Source organism: Cannabis sativa, chromosome X, assembly GCF_029168945.1.
Source record: "Cannabis sativa cultivar Pink pepper isolate KNU-18-1 chromosome X, ASM2916894v1, whole genome shotgun sequence".
Taxonomy (NCBI): Eukaryota; Viridiplantae; Streptophyta; class Magnoliopsida; order Rosales; family Cannabaceae; genus Cannabis; species Cannabis sativa.
In genome coordinates, this window is record NC_083610.1 from 74,730,654 (window position 1) to 74,748,183 (window position 17,530).

General features: G+C 30.1%; 1 protein-coding gene across 1 annotated transcript; it reads left to right on the plus strand.

Moving 5' to 3' along the window:
• Window positions 1-11,206: 11,206 nt before the first annotated feature.
• On the plus strand, window positions 11,207-15,331 carry LOC115697690 (protein CLT2, chloroplastic). The gene is made up of 10 exons (XM_030624785.2): window positions 11,207-11,823; window positions 11,930-12,075; window positions 12,362-12,399; window positions 12,511-12,626; window positions 13,557-13,656; window positions 13,748-13,783; window positions 13,917-13,967; window positions 14,256-14,379; window positions 14,745-14,870; window positions 14,978-15,331. Exons 1-10 carry the CDS (start codon window positions 11,411-11,413, stop codon window positions 15,121-15,123), a joined length of 1,296 nt encoding a protein of 431 aa, XP_030480645.1. The 5' UTR covers window positions 11,207-11,410; the 3' UTR covers window positions 15,124-15,331.
• Window positions 15,332-17,530: the final 2,199 nt, after the last annotated feature.

Below are 17,530 nucleotides of genomic sequence, written 5' to 3' on the forward strand. Positions count from 1 at the left end.
TTGTCAATAGATCTTATAAATAATTTGTAACAGGTAAATTTTGTATTTTTTTCATCTGTGTAAACCTAGAAACGTGATAGGGCCCATCCAAATCAATTTAACTTGTGTGAGCCTATATGTTTGCTTTTAAGCTTAGATGCATTTAAGAAGCTCATTTATTTCTAGATATTTAAACGGATTAGGTTGCTAAAATGAAATATCATTTTTGATAGTTTATTTATGTCCAATTAGTATTGGGCTTATTCAATGAATAACAATTATTTAACTTAAGGTTAAATTCCTTTTCTTTGGGCCTTGTGTGAGAGTTAGGGGGCCATTAGTAGTGGGTACAACATACTGAACCCAGTCCTACCTCACATGAACAACCCCAATTGTGAATGCCCATTTACCTTATTTAAATAATTGTATTAGGCTAATTATTATAGTTTAACCTAATTAAAATTGAATTAGCAACATAATTAATTTTGAAATATATGGAATTAATTTTTCATTGAAACATTTTAAAATTAATTTAGAAAAACACACTTAGTTTAAAGAAAAGATTCTAGATAGTGATTTCTAGTAACTAATTTATATTTTTTAATATTTAATTAAGTAGAAAAATATATTTAAGTTGAAAATTAATTTAATTAAATTTAGACCAACTTAAATTAGGATATTTTTCTTAGAACTTAAACAGAATTCATAATTAAGTTGATTTTATTCAAGATACTTAAAATCAACTTAATTATTTGTTTCTATTTCAAGAAATTAAATTAAATTAGAAAATATATTTAAGTTGAAAATTAATTTTTTAAATAATTTTAGACCAACTTAAATTAGAATTTTTTCTTAAATATTAAATTAGAATTAATAATTAAGTTGATTTTATTCTACGTACTTAATTATTTCTATTTTAATGAATTTAATTAAATAGAAAATTATATTTAAATCGAAAAATTTTCAATTTCAAATCAACTTAAATTAGAATAATTTTGAGAGTATATTTTATTTTATTTTAAGAATCATTTTTTTCATAAATTTCAAAATGCATTTATTCTAAGTGTAGATATTTCGAAATTTTTCAATTTTGAAAATTAGATTAAAGTCAAAAATTAATTTGTTAATTAATTTTAGATCAACTTAAATCAAGTAATTTCATTAATGATTTGATTAAAATAAATAGACTAAAATATATTATATTTTAAATAGAAAATAAGGAATTAGTTTATGAATTATCTAGATAGATATTTTCTAGGTAGACTTTTTGGTATTTTTCTAGATATATTTAATTAAATTAGAAAATTAATATTTAAGTTGATTTTGTTCAAGGAACTTAAATATTTGATATTTTTCTTAAGAGATTTAATTAAATAGGAAAATTATATTTATGTTGAAAATTAATTTATTTAATTTTAGACCAACATAAATTAGAATAATTTTTTCCAGATTTATTTTATTTTACTTTAAGTAGAATTTCAAAAATGTATTATATTTTTTTAATACATTGATTTCGAATTCAGAGATATATATTTATAGAAAATTAAATTTGAGTTGAAAATTAATTATTTAATTAATTTTCGACCAACTTAAATTAATTAATTTTCATAATATTTATTGGAAAATGAATTTTTATTTTCTTTGATCTTCCTAGGGTATAATTTTATAAATATTAAAAAAATTATATTTAGAGTTATCTAAATTAGTAATTTTAATTAAATAAATATATGTTAAAATAAATAGATTAAAATAAGTATCAAATAAAAATACGACTCTTTAAAATAATGAGCTGTAGTTATAAGAATATTCGATCTCCATTGTTGGTCCTACATGGTTAATTATTTTCAATATAACCTCTAGATGTTAGACTTTGTCCCCCTTATGGATGATTTTTCATTGAAGCATTTAACACCGTAAAGATCTCGAAAGATAAGTATTTTGTAAGTTTTCGTCTCTATTAGACTCTCTCTCCTACAGTAACTAGTTAGAGATAAATTTACGAAGTATGAAATAATAATGGAAGCTCATAAAATAAGAATAACCTTGACTCTCTCCTACCGGGACAACGTTGGATTCTTATTTTGATCGAATAAAAGGTTGCTAGAATGGTGTCCATTTTAGATGAGCTGACTACTCTATTCAATAAATGATATCTTTGACTCTCGCCTACCGGGACACTGTATTAGTTTGTTGGAAACCTTGAAAATTATTTAATATATGATAGTTTTGTATTTTCACGTGTCTTTGTTACTTGCTAAATACTTGATAATTTCTGAATGTGTATGAATTTATATTGAATCATATTGTTTTCTGTTATTGATGTTGTGGTATAATTTCAAATCTTCATTGTTGGTCTAACTTAACTTGTTGTTTTTAATGGGTCAAATCCTAAAGAATTGTCATCCATTAGACAAACATAATAGTGTTAGATCTCAACAGATAAGTATTTGTAAATGCAACATCTAGTTGTACATCTAAAGATGACAACTTAGACTAGTGTTTACAATATGAAACAATGAAGTGATTTATAAAATAAGAATAACTTTGACTATCACCTACTGGGACATCGTTGGATTCTTATTTTATTCAAAATTATCCTTTAATTTTTCCTCTTAGCTTTTTCATTTAGAATTTGCTTAAATAATATATCATTGGATGAATGGTTTATAAATCATCTGCTTATGATGTCATTCTACTTTCTTCTATGAAATTGAATGGCGTAGATAACTATATTCCTGAAATGATATAAATCCTCGATCTTAGAAATCTCATACTTGTATATGTTTACTTTAGGCAACTTAAACTTAGAGTTAGATTAGTAGTGATGGTCCAAGAAAGAATCATTACTCATTGTATATTTGGTATATTTAAGTCTTTGACTTTAAGTTTTAGATTCCAAATAAAAAAAATTATTTCAGTTTCCTAGAATACACTTGACAATACAGTATGACTTTCACAAGTTATTAATATCCATTTTCTGTCAATGGATTCAAGCTGTATGTTTATGTATGGAATTTGAGTTTAATATTCTGTGACCAGGATCCACTTAGACTATTCTAAGAACTCTTTATTGTAACTAGACCAAAGTCATCAAAAGACCACAACCACATTTTAAGATATATATGGCATTTGCATCTTGTTCATAGTGGTTTTGACAAGATCTTTCTCTGCAAAGAGAAAATATGCCAATATTCACTTGAAAGTAAGATCATCTATATTCGAAAATATGGATTTACATTCAGGGGTGGATATGAGTTATCATTATATTCTTAAGACGATCACTCTAGATTTTACCTTATGCAAAGAAATTTGAAATGTTTGAGAAATTTTATGAATTTCTAGCAATATTGAAAAATATTAAGGTAAGTGGTTAAAGATCTTGCGAACTGATAGGGGTGGAGAAATATTTGGTGGATATGCAGTTCAAAGATCATTAAGTTGAATTTTAAATTGTATCCAAACCTACCTCCCTAGAAATCCAGATTGCATATTGATGAAAGTAAAAGGTCTATGATTAGTTACTAGCAGTTGCCTAAGTCCTTCTAGGGAAATACCCTAGTGATAGGAAATTTTTAGAATGATGAAATGGTTGTGTACTTAGTGTAAACCATTACTAGATTCATGGATATCCTGATCGTGACCTTAAGAAAGCTAGAACTGCTAACTAACATTTGCATGTTTGATAGCTATTCTAAGTGATTAGGGGTGGACTATCCCATGGTCATTAAGATAAGAAAGTTGTTGTTTTAACAAATACTACTTTTCTAAGAAAATGACTAAGTCTGAAAACAAAGTAGCAAAGTGAAGGAGATATTTTTTTTTATTCCAAAAGTGTTCTATCATCTTATTCGATATAAGATGGTCCCACTGCCTCTGTTATTTTGATACAACTGAAGAGGACAATACCACTTATGTTCTTAGACAGTAAGTCACGATACCTCGTCGTAGTGGGAGGGTTTCAAGGAACTCACCTTGTTATGACTTGGGAGACACCGGTGATAAAATCTTTTGTTAGTTTAAGCAGGTAATAGATAGTCAGAATAAGGAACTAAGAAGCAAAGTCAAGAGAACTATGGTTAAAACCATTCATATGGAGTAACTAAAAGTTTTTCTATTACAAGGACAAGAAAGGAACTTTTAAAAATAAGTCTATTCAATGGACTTAAAAAAACTTCCTGTTCCTAGTATTATAGTAGGTTTGAGTTTATCTAAACCTATGGCTTATGGTATGCCTGGTAATTTACTCTCTAGTGCAAGCGACTTACTTAGTAAGTTGCTGGTGCATTTTTCTAATGGCAATCTATAGAAGCTTCTTGACTTCTAGACATAGATTTTATTTATCTAATGAAAAGTTTTAACTATTCCAGAAAAGATAAAGGCCAAGAAAAAGAATTCCTTAGGATCAACAGTGAGAGGTCTTAGATATACTTTAATATGCATTAGACCAGACACCTATTGTTGAGTGGGAGTAATGAGTAGGTATCAGATTAATCTAGGAAAGGAACATTGGAAGATAATCAAGTAAATCTTAAGATCAAGAAGAGGAACTATATGTTAGTCGATAATAGTGATATTTTAATACTCTTAGACTAAACCGAATCAGGTTTCTAGACTTGCTTGATGCTAGAAAGTCTACTGATGAGATGGTGATTACTCTGGGGTGGAGTAGTGATTTTGGAGAAGTGTAAAAACCAATCTGAAATCCCTAACTCTACCAATGAGACTGAATGTTAAAGTTGCAGGAAAGATAGTTATTCAGTCTATGGAAAGTTCTATACAGTTTCTGGAATTGTATTAAGAATTTATTAACTACTAGTGTTACTTCCTGACTAACACAAATGTAGTTGCCAAAAAGTAAAGAATCTAGTATCCCTAGAGGAGTAGACATACAGAGAGGAATTTTACAATATCAAGGATTTTGTGATCAAGGATATGTAATGGTGGAGAAAGGATGTATTGTATACAACCTGTTAGATCCTATTACAGAGAGAATACTACATACTACACTTGATTTGGATATCAAGGTATTGAGATTATTTGAAATGCACTTTTTGTTTTATATTAGTGCAAGTGGGAATTTGTTGGGTTTTGTGCCCTAAATAAAATTCATTTCAATATAATCAGATTTACTAATTAATAAAAGATTAGAAATCATTCTATGTTGCATGGTTTACATAATTTATTTCATGATTATGTTTAATGTATAAATTCTATTAAGTCCAGAATATATATAAATATATATTTGTTCGTGATTGTAGTGTCGTCAACACAGTGGAATATAATCAAGATCATATCTTCAAAAGTTTAATTCCCATAATTTGTCAATTCACTGGATTTAGACTGACATGATAATTGGCGATAAGGTATACTTACACATAAGTATTATGTCCTTTCTAGGGCATTGGCAAAGTTTACTAGTATCGGATGTAAGGAGTATACATTGGAAGGGACCGATATTGATTTTAGATAAGATATCATAAACTTACAGTTATATCTTTCTAAGTCAATATCAATGGTTGATCTTAGGTCTATGGATCTTAATCCTGATATGGTTAGGTTCAACTTAGTTGTATTATTTATGTTCTTCAAGTTGTTCATGGAAGCTAACCAATGGTTTTGGCAGATATTTACATCTTGGGAATATGGTAGTTCAATTGAGTAGGAGCGCTAATCATAGATATGGGATGTATAACTTCTATAAGTATTTAGAAGTGAAACGACAATTTTCTTCGAGCTTGGCAGAATAGAGATAAATGATTGAGGTCTCATTTTAGTAAGTATATTAGTTTACATAAGTATTATTTATAGGTAGCTAAGTGTTTTAAGGATAAAATACATTGAAGGGTAGAACGGTAAATTTGTCCCTATTCAATGTAGATCATCTATAGAGGATCTTTGACTATGAGGATTGTAACATGAATAATCATAACGTATCTATATCGTGTTACATATAGTGCGTTCTATATAATTGAGAGTGCTATTCAATTCCAAATCTATAGTGGCACAAGATGAAATTAATAAGTTAGGGAATTTACCTGGTGAATTCTAGATCTACTTATTGAAAGCTCGGTTGTATAGGCCCATGGTCCCCTCACTAGTTGAGATAATATTGCTTGCAGACTAAGTTAATTGGTTTTAAATTAATCAATTATAATTCTAAAATTAGACTATGTCTTATTTATGAATTCTCACTAAGCAAGGGCTTAATTGTGAAGAAAAGAGGTTTTGGAGTCAATTTATTAATTAAGAGACTTTGTACGGTCTAATTAATAAATAATATAAATGAAAATTTTATTTGATAATTAATTATAATTATTAAATAAATAATTTTGGCATTTATAAGATTAAATTGGAAAATATGGTATTATTGAAAGAAGAATAAGTGGTTGGAAAAAGTAGCAAAATTGTAACAAGAGATTGGTCCTATTAATGGCCGGCCCTAGTGTTAATTTTTGCCCAATATTTTATTCTTTTTTAATCCATATAATTCAGCCCTAAGCCCTAGTTGAAACACTATAAAAGGAACATGATGCTCTCATCTCATCCTCTTGTCAACTTGATGCCTTCAACCAAATCAAACCTTGTTTTCTCTGTCAGACAACTAGTAGATGAGAGAGTTCCTTCCATAGTGATTTCAGCCTCCTTCATTGTTCTTCATATTCGAACCTTTCAGTGATAGAGTGCCATGCCCACACATAGCAAGTCAAGTACTCAATCATAGTGAGTAAGATGGTGGTATCCAAACCCGAAGGAGAGAAAAAGATCCAGGTTCAAATCTTGATAATACTCTGCGACAGAAAGGAACAAGGGTTAGAGATCTGAGCAGAATGAGTCATTATATTCTGCTGCAACCAATGTAAGGTTTTCTTAAATCCTTATGTGTTTAATTTCATTGTTTTAGAGATATTCATATTTAGGATGTTAATCAACATACTTGTTAGTAGGGGTGTACAAAAATTTTCTTAAACCGCCCAACCCGAATAACCCGCCCAAACCAAACCGACAAAACCGATAAAAAATACAAACCGACATAACTCGACAAAATTCTAAACCGCCCAATCAGTTAATTGGACGGGTTGAAAATTGACCCAAACCGCCCAACCCGATTTAACCCGATTTTTACTTTTTATTTTTATTTTTTTTATTTTATATATATTATATAATATATAATATATATTAAAAAAAAAGTCCAAAATCCTAAAATTCTTTCTCAACCTCTCAATAAAATTCTTTTCTCACATAGTGTGTATTTATGTGGTTAATTTTTATTTTAGTTGAAACTAAAAAAAAAAAAAAAACCCCTCTTATTTCGGTTTGGGCGGGTTAACCCGACCAAACCGCCCAAACCGTCGGTCGGGTTAAGATTTTTTTTTTAATTGGGTAGGTTGTATGCAGAATTTTACAAACCGAACTTTACGTTGGGTTAGAAATTATGTAGTATAAACCGACTAAACCGATCGATGTACAACCCTACTTGTTAGTAAATCTAGATCCTGTAAAATATTCCCAACAAAAACTATTTATCTTCTTGTTGTGAGCTCTAGAGATATTCCCTCTTCATCTCTTTCAGTGATAATACGCATTTTTGGTCTAAGCTTTGGTCTTCTTTTGCACCCCCTAAAGTGAAGCATTCAGTTTGGCGTGTGCTTTCTAATTTTGTACCTGTAGATGTTAAACTCTCTTCCAGGCATATAATTCCTTCTCCCATTTGTCTACTTTGTCATGTTAATTTAAAATTGTGACACATGCTTTCCTTGAATGTTCTAGAGCAAAAATTGCTTGGAAGCACTCACTTTTTTACAATTATTATGTTGCAAATAAATTACTTAGTATCAATGCTAATATCACTAAAGCTTTTGAAAGTTTTGACAAGTATACCTTGGCTATTTTCTTTTGTTTCTTATGGATGCTTTGGAATTAGAGAAATAATATTTTCCATAACAGGACGTGTTTGACTCCTGTGCTTCTTTATGATCATGCAGCCACTTATTTACAGGAATTTGAGAAAGCTCAGCAGGTGGCAATTAAACAAAGGCAACATAATTAGGGTGATACTCGGTAGCCTGCTTAATTTGTTCAAGGCATGATGAAAGTTAACACTGATGCTGCCTTGGACAGGGCTTTGAGGAAACATAGTTTAGGGATAGTGGCAAGGGCTGGTTGTGGTACATTGAGAGCAGGTGTGATTACTCCTATCTTTGGTAATGTTTCTCTAGAGGTTGCTGAGGCAAAGGCTATTCTTTTTTGCTCTACATTAGATTCAAGCGGTTAAGCTACCTGTTTATATCATTGAAACAGATTGTAAAAGCATAGTAAATAAGGTTTATAGTGCGTATTGTAATAATTCTATTCTAAGTGATCTTATTACTAGTATTTGTAACTCATTGTTGTTTAATCCTGGTCTTTCAGTGGTGTTTGTCCCTAGAGAAAGTAATAGAATTACACATAACTATGGTAGGGTGGGATTAGAATTAGACAATGAGTATATCTTGAATGGTTCTCTACCTTCCTGCTTATCTTGATTAGTTTGCACTAAATGTTTCATCTTAATGAAAGTTTCAGGGTTTTTATCAAAAAAAAAAAAAAAATTAGAAACTCATGGTTTAAGCTTAAAAAAAAAAGTAAACAAATAATCAAAGGAAATGAGAAAAGAAAGAGAAAATAAATAATATTTAATTATTTTATAAATAAATATTTTAAAAAAATTATTATTAAAAATATAATAAATAATCTAATGCAACCCAAATATTAATTATTATCGTACATCTATTTATTTATGACCATTAAATCTATATCAGATCTATTATATATGGCTACGAAAACTTTCATATCATAGGGACAAAAATAATAAGAAATTTTTACACCAAAAATCCAAAATGATAAATTTATTACATAAATACATATACACGGCTAAACTAACTTTTTTACTCATCTTCTATATTTTATTACTATTTTACCACATGCACACACAATTCAACCTTTTTGACACGTCAGTGATTGATGTATTACATCAATCGCTCTATACATCATTTCTCTCTCATTTCTCTTCTTTTTCCTTTTATTTTCCATTTCTTTTCAGTTTTTTTTTTTTTAAAAAAATAGTAACCTCCATAGCTGAACACTTTCATCTCCACAATCCCAACTTCATTTTTCCTCTTCTTTTTGTTCTTCAATTTTTTTTTTCAACTCCCATTAACCGTTTTTTCTCTTTTTATTTTTCTCTTAATTTATATATGAATATGGTTGTAACTCATTCTTCATCAACTCCTTCTCCTGTTCAAAAAAAAAAAAAAAAAAATCTAAAATGGAGTTGAAATCTTTAGCTAATAGAAACAAGGGTAAACGGCCTGTTGTTGAGGAGGATGAGTCTGATTTTGCTCCTCCATTGTCGAAACGTGGGTGAGCTCTTCCAAAGAATAAATCAAAGGTGACTGCCCATGAAAAAATTTCTCAAGATGGAGTTGGTTTTTGGTATAAGGTTTGATTTTAGTTTCGCCCCTATTTGAAATTTGTTTGTATTTGCCATTTGTGTGTCTTGTGTTTTTCGATTTTACTATTCTAGGTTTTTCATTTTAGCATTTCGTTTGGTTTTGTTTGATTTTTTAGGGTTTCTATTTTTTTTAGTTTAATTTATTTGTTCTTTTTATGGGTTTTTCATTTTCATTTGTTTAGTCTTAAAAACTGTTTCATTTTGTTGTCTTTTTTTTTTTTTTCATGTTTTTATTTTTCTAGATGTTTTATTCTTTTTCATTTCAGTTTCTTCATTTGATCTATTCTCAGTTTGTATTAGTTTTTTCATAGTTTTTTAATAGTGTAAACACGTTCTGTATGTATTTTTTTTTTTGGAATATATTTTTGTCTAGTTGTTTCCTATCTATTTTTATATTATCAATGGGTAACAATTTGATTTATCATGGATGTTGATGTTTAAAGAGTTTTTTCTGTATTTTAGTTTGTTTACAGGTATTTTGTAGTTTTATTATGGTTTTGCTACTTGCATAATATATAAACTATCATAAAACGATAATACAACTATAATGCAACCAAAACAAAAAATAAACAGACTTATTCGTAACTTGTTGTCCCTTAATTCAAATTTGCTCTTCTTATTGTGTTTTTTTAAAAAATATATTCCACATTGGAAACCAGTAATCAACCAAAATGCAACTACATATAACGTAGATCTATTATTCATGAGGTTTTTTTTTTAAATTTTCACATCATACCTTGTTTTGGATTCGGGGGGAGCTCCAAATTTGTTTGTTACAGATCTACATTTCATGAATCTGGATTTCGATATTAGGGGGAGTTGTTTTGATCGAATAAAATCGAAAATAATTGTGTAATTTTAGTTTCTTCCCAGTTATTATGGTTTTTTTTTCGTAAATTTCTGTTTAGATCATTGCAGGTCTTCTTTTCTAGTTGATTTTGCCGGAATTAATGGTTGTATTTCCCTCGTTTTGGTTTCATTTTGGTTGTTTTGCTGATTTGAAACGATCGAGGTATGTTCATCTTCATCGTTCGCTCCGTGCAGCTGAAGGTTTAGTGCATGTGGTATTTTTGTAAATATTTGTATGTGGATTGTATAAATGTTTAATGGGCCGACCCATAGTATTTTTGTAATTTTTTTTTTGTATTTTTCTATTTTTTTTCCATTAGTTATCGATTATTTCAAACTGTCGATATCGTACTGTAGCATACCCTACTATATTTGTGTGGTGCAGTTGTGTGGTTTTGAAGTTTATGCAATGTGGGTGTGATTTAGAAAATTGTTAAAATTATGTGTGTATTTGGTAATACATTTTTAATCAACTTTCTATTTTTTTAATTAGAAAAGTAAAAATATTTTTCAAAAATATGTTTAATAAAATTATTTTCACTTTTTAATTTTTTAATTGAAAAAAAAAATAAAATTTGAAAATAAAAAAGAATCACTTTCAAAATTTTATTAAATAATTTTTTTTAATCAATATTTTGGAATCTTATCCTAACTTGGACCTTGGAACCCACTGACTCCAGTTTCAGACACGGATCACGATCCCAACTCTAAACTTGAATTTTGACCCGATTTAAATAAAATTAAAAAATAAAAATTATAGAATATACATTTATTTTCTATTTTAAAAACTAAAAAAATAAAAATAATTATAAAACACATTTTTATTTTTTATAATTAATTTTTTTTTTTTAAGAAAAACACAAATATTAGCCAGACCAAAATTTATGCAAACAAAAAAGTGAAAATTTAATGAGATATTTAGAAGTTGAGTGACTTGTCAGTGGCACCGAACAAGAGACAACAAATAATTGATCACAATCAATCAATCAAGCAATCAGTCTGATTTTCGATGTGAGTGATTTTGTGGCTAACTATTAAAGTCCTACAATCCAAGTTTTAAAGAAAAAAAAAAAACAAGAGAAAATCACTAACATGAAATTCCGTTGTTTGGGTTTGGCACCTTCATATCCCATTCCGATTCCGGCTCCTCCAATTACTCCCATTCCTATCCGGAAGAATGCTCCAATCGCTTTTCACCATTCCTGTCCTCTTGCTCAATTTCCACTACAACCATCCTCCCTCCATTCCGATCATAATAACACCCACATCCTCATTCGTCGTAAAGCAGCCTCATCCAACGGTCGACATTTCACAGCTCGCTCTTCTAGCCCGGACTCAATCCCTCCTTCTCCTTCTCCTCCTCCTTCTTCCTCCATTACTCAACAGGTCATTGTCAGCTCAGCGTTGACCATCGCATTCGCCGTTGCCAACCGCGTTCTTTATAAGCTAGCTCTCGTTCCCATGAAAGAATATCCTTTCTTTTTAGCTCAGTTGGCCACTTTTGGGTGAGTAAGTAGTGTTCATTAATTTATAAAGAAAATAAAAAATAAAAATTTCGGACTCAATGATGATGATTAATAAATAAAATCTCCCTTTTGTCTTTTGATTTAGGTATGTAATTGTATACTTCGTTATATTATACATGAGATACAATGGCGGCCTTGTTACAGATGAAATGATGGCTCAGCCAAAATCACTTTTTGTGGCTATTGGCGTTTTGGAAGCTCTAGGAGTTGTTTTGGGAATGGCTTCTGCAGGTACCCTTACAAAGTTTATTTGGGTCCTTGCATTGCATTGCATTGGGTGTTTTTGTGTATGATAATATGAATTTTTAAGATTTGAATTCAGTTGATAGGCTTTAAAGAAAAGCTGTCATGTTTTAATAGGAATTTTAAGATTTGAATTCAGGATTTGTGTACAATGCTTTGGTTTGTTGTTTGTTCGTGACTAAGATGATGTAAAAAAAAAAAGTAGCCACTACAGAACTGTTTGCATAAGGAAGATTGATTGAGTTTTATGTTTAACTTTGTGCATCTTCAACAGCCATGTTGCCTGGACCAGCCATTCCCATTTTGAGTCAGGTATTTCCTGTTTGTCTAATCTATATGTTTCTGTGTGTGTGTGTAAGCAAGAGTGGAAATAGTATACTGTACAACTCCTCATGAAAATCTCATATCCTCTTTACATTGCAGACGTTTTTGGTATGGCAGCTGATTTTGTCTGTCTTTATTTTGCGAAGAACATACACAATCAGTCAGATAGCTGGCTGCTTACTCGTAGCCATTGGGGTAGCCGTTGCTGTCACAAGGTATCTCAACCTATTCTTCAATAGCTTAACTAATCAATTCCATCCTGAAACTTAATATGACAAAAAAAAAAGTTGTTTAAGGAAGCTAGAAACTGTCTAAAAATGTATGAAGGCCAGGATTGGACATAACAATCTCTGCCACTTTCCCCTTATTCAACTAGTTCTCATAATTCAACCACTTTAGTGATGTCATTATTATGTGTTAAATTCAAGAAGTCGAGAATTAAATTAACTGCTTTCCATAACTGTTATTGTTATGTGAGATGAAAATAATGATATTCAACTTAATTGTTATAAGTTGAATATCATTATTTTCATCTCATATATAGATACAAAACTAGAAATCTTTGGAAACTATACAAGTGGGGGACTAGAATAAGGGTAACTAGATAGCTAAATACAACCATTATACAGCTGACAGTTATGGATGGATAAGGAAAGCAATTAAAATTGATATGCTCTTGAGTATTCATAGGTTGAATGACTAATGACTATATGGAATTTTCAATGAAACCTACGGTGCATACCTTGGAAAAGGGTCCTCGATGCTCAAGTGAGCGAGAATTTTCTCAACAAACTAACAAAATGTATGTTAATTCTAAACACTCCAATAAAGCCCTCAAAATACCTTGCTATTAATATTCCTGAGTAAGAAATGACTTACCATGATTGGTCTACATAATCAAGAAAATGAGTTGTTATTTTCATTATGAAAGAAGGTTCTGAGTGTTCCCGGAATTGGGGTTTCCTTCTGCTTCAACGAGGAGCAGAACCTCCTTATGTATGGTTCTTCCACAGTGGATTGTCCCGTTTATTGTAACGATGCTTCCTGGGAGTGTTTCAGTTATCACACATGAGATGTTTAAATAGTGAGTTTAATATTGCTATATGTGAAATTTGGCCTCCACAATTTGCGGGCCTTAATTGCAGCGGTTCTAATGCTAATCAAATGTTATATGGAGTTGAGCTTGTGTGGCCAGTTTTAATGATTGCTTCAAGTGCTTTTCAAGCTGGTGCATCCATTATCAAGGTCAAGATAACATTTTAAATCCAGTCTAATGCTACCCTGTTATAAGCAGAATAAAATACCTTATTGCCTTTTTTTTTTTCTGTTTGAACAGGAATTTGTATTTATTGACTCAGCAGCTCGCCTTAAGGTACCACAAGTCCAAAACCTCTCATGGACTTTTAGTTTAATTGGTGAACATGATAATTTAATTCGTTCTTAACACAATACACTTTTGTTGTAAAATTGGACTTTGAGGATCTTCTAAACTGTTTCACATGCAGGGCAAGACGCTTGACATATTTGTTGTCAATTCATTTGGGTCTGGATTTCAGGTGATCTTCATGGCTTCTTTTGATTATTTATAATATAGTGATAATATGTTCTAAATGGTTTCTACAATATAAGCAGTTAAGATATGTGCCAATCTCAATCTAATGAGCGCACATAAACAAACTACTTGATTCTAATTACTTTGATAGACTTTCTTTTAGAACATCTAGAAGAAGAAAGTTTAATGTGTAGAATTATGTGACGGCAACTTGTAGATTTCACCACTGTGTGTGTTGATTCTCATTTTTTTCCAATTGGATTTTAATCTCTATGTTTTTAATTTTCTGTAGGCTCTTTTTGTACTACTCTTTCTACCTTTCTTGTCAAGCATGAAAGGCATACCATTTGCACAACTTCCATCGTATTTTAAAAGTGGCGTCGGTTGCTTTCTGAACATTGGAGCGAGTACATCAGGCAAACTCTTATGCCCTTTATATAAGTACATAAATATATTTAGCTTCTAATGTTCATAATTCATGGATATCAAATCTTGACATTCATATGGTATGCATACTTTACAACTGAACCAGTACTTCATATGATAACTCGTAAAATATATATCCTAATAGACTAAAGTACAAATATTCAGCTTACTGTGATTCTCTACTATCTTTTTTTTTATTACAATCTATATGTAGATGTACTTGTTGGTTGGAAGTGCATAATAATTTCAAGGCCTCTGTAACAAAGTATTGATAAGATAAAAGTTACAATAGGATATACTATAAGAACATACTGATTTTTACTCACTATAGTTTTTCTCATTGCTCTTATATCAGGCTGTGAAGGTTCTCCATTGCTTCCATTGCTTTACATAGCTACCAATCTTATGTTTAACATATCAGTGCTCAATCTAGTAAAGACTTCATCTGCAGTTGTTTCATCTCTTGCCGTGATGTTATCAGGTTCTCTCTCCCTCTGCGTAAAAAATATGATTAGCAAACATGCTTGACATCTTCTAATTAAGCTCTTATCTTATGAATCTGACACCTACTTTGTATCGGTTTTGCAGTGCCAGTTTCAATTTATATACTTTCCGTTCCATTGCCATATCTACCGGTGACTTCAACTTTGGGCCCTTTCTTTCTCTTTGGCAGTTTCATTCTTGTCTTGGGTCTCATCCTCTACACCTTACCTCAACCTTCAAAGCAACACTGAAATTAGCTTATAAAAGAGTTTTCGATCTTCAAAATTTGATGTGATGAAACTTCACGGCCAAATTGTGTATCTTAACATTATGTAATTTTATTTTAGTTTTTTTCTAAAGAAATAGTAAGTAAAACGAATAAATAATTGTAAGTCTTATATGACATAATAATTTTTGTACGTGAGCTATTTTCAATGGAAAGTGGTTCCATTTGTGTCATTTCATACTATTTGCGCCTTCTTAATCTCTACCGAATGCATTCGAAGAGTATTGTCACAATAAAGTTTGTTTTGGACTTTGTTTTTTGAGTGTAGCGTAATGGTATTTTACAATCATATATTAGCTTAATAGCTTAAAGGTTCTGGGTTCGAACCCATGACCTCTCCCTTTTTCCCATCCCTCCCTCACCACTAAGCTAGCTTTAGTCCAAAGTTTGTTTTGGACTTTGATTTCCCAATGCAGATATCTTTCCATTCATTTAAAAAATCACAGCTAATTTCATTCCATATTTAGGTTAGAGGTTGCATACTCATTAAGTGAAATCGAAACATATATCATGAATACAACAGGATAAAACAAATTGACCCGCTTAAACATGTTATTTTTAAGTTGGTCACTTAACTGAAAAATGACACGACATTGACCTACTCGAAGTATACACATATTTTGTGTAAATATTTCAATGACAAATTCTTAATCAACAGTGGCGTCAAACCAAAAAAAAAAAACGATAGGTATTTGTTCAAATAAGAACGAATAGATATGTAGATTAAAATATAAACTTAGGACAAATTATAGAATTATAAAAATATAGGAAGTCTACGTTGTTACGCAAAATTAATGTATCGATACAACACGTTCCTAAAATGATACGTGTGGGCATTTTCAATTTATTTTATGATTGTGTTTATTGTGGTAGCTATAATGAATCTCCTGTAAATATTTAAAATTTTTTGAATAATTTATCATACTGAAAATAAAATTCAAAATTAAAATTGTTGCTTTCACACATGCATAAATATGTGTTTGTGTGTGTAATTTATGTGTTTGAATAATATGTATTTTGCACACAACAAGCTGATTGAAGTTATGTATTTTGGGAGAGTTCTATATTGATACATCACTTTTGCATGATGTATATACTAAGATGGAAAATATCATAAATTTTCGGTCCTATAAATTTTTTGAGTCTATTATCTTTTTACAATGTAATTATTGCCAATTTTTCCAAGAAATTTCGATTAAAAAAATCAATGGATGGATATTAAGTAGAAAAGTGACTTAAAAACCATAAATCTGGAAATTTCGTGGATAATCGACTCGAAACTAATACTTTTACAAATTTGTTCATAAAAAAAAATATACAACATGTGAACTCTATAAGGAGTCATTCACTACTCATAAGCTTTTCTTATATATTAACGTAGTTTTGAAACTCTTATGACGTTATTTATTTTATTTATTTTATTAAAACGTCTATATATATACATTAGATTACATAATTTAAGATTTGATCTCAGGACCCACATGCACCCGAGCATACCTTCTATAGCCACTTGAGCCTCAAGTAGTCCTGAAAGGTTATTTTAGTGTTAATTTTTTCTTATTGAGTATCATATTTATATAATAATGTAATTAAGTGTCAAGGTTGACAATTTATTGACACAAATGACACGATGTAGATAACTCAAACTCAAATACAAAAACAATACAATTAATTAGCATGTCATACGATATAATACGATAATACAAATGTGACACGATTATCTAGACACACACTAATTTAAAAATATATATCAATATATACATATGAAACTTATAGCAATTAATTTATGTTATTGTGTCGACATGACACGATTAAAGTAAACATAAATGCAACGCGTATATTAAATGTGTCGAACGCAAACATGATAAGATTATTAAATGTGCCACTAAATCCATTTATTTCGAGTCACATCATTTGTCGCGACTACTTCAAGGCTACTCCTTATTCAAACCGAAACAAGTACCTCACTTACAAACAAATAGTCCTTTGCGCAAGCAAGCGCGAGAGAAGCAAAGTAGATGTTTTGCTAGAAGCAAGACAAGGGCTATCGTAAAAGTTTCACTTCCCCCAATTGACTAAAATACAACGCCACCTACTTGGATTCAAAAGAAAGGCCGATATTGCCATAACAAGACAATTTATAGTATGTAAATAAGATTTTTATTTATTACATATTGTATGTTTTGTTATAATTATTCAAAAGTATTTTATTAATATTTGTCATAATACTATATATATAAATGTCCATAATTTATAACCTAAATAAAAGTGACAATTCTTTTCAAAAAAAAAAAAAATAAAATAAAAGTGACAATAATCTTTTCATTGAATTACACACATACTCTTTTACAGGCCCGGCCCTGGGCATAGGC

Excerpts from the sequence above, each read along its gene's own strand:
- LOC115697690 (XM_030624785.2), top strand. The coding sequence starts at position 11,411 with ATGAAATTCCGTTGTTTGGGTTTGGCACCTTCATATCCCATTCCGATT. Across the intron at positions 12,627-13,556 it reads GTAGCCGTTGCTGTCACAAG|CGGTTCTAATGCTAATCAAA; the intron begins GTATCTCAACCT and ends CCTTAATTGCAG. Across the intron at positions 14,380-14,744 it reads CATTGGAGCGAGTACATCAG|GCTGTGAAGGTTCTCCATTG; the intron begins GCAAACTCTTAT and ends CTCTTATATCAG.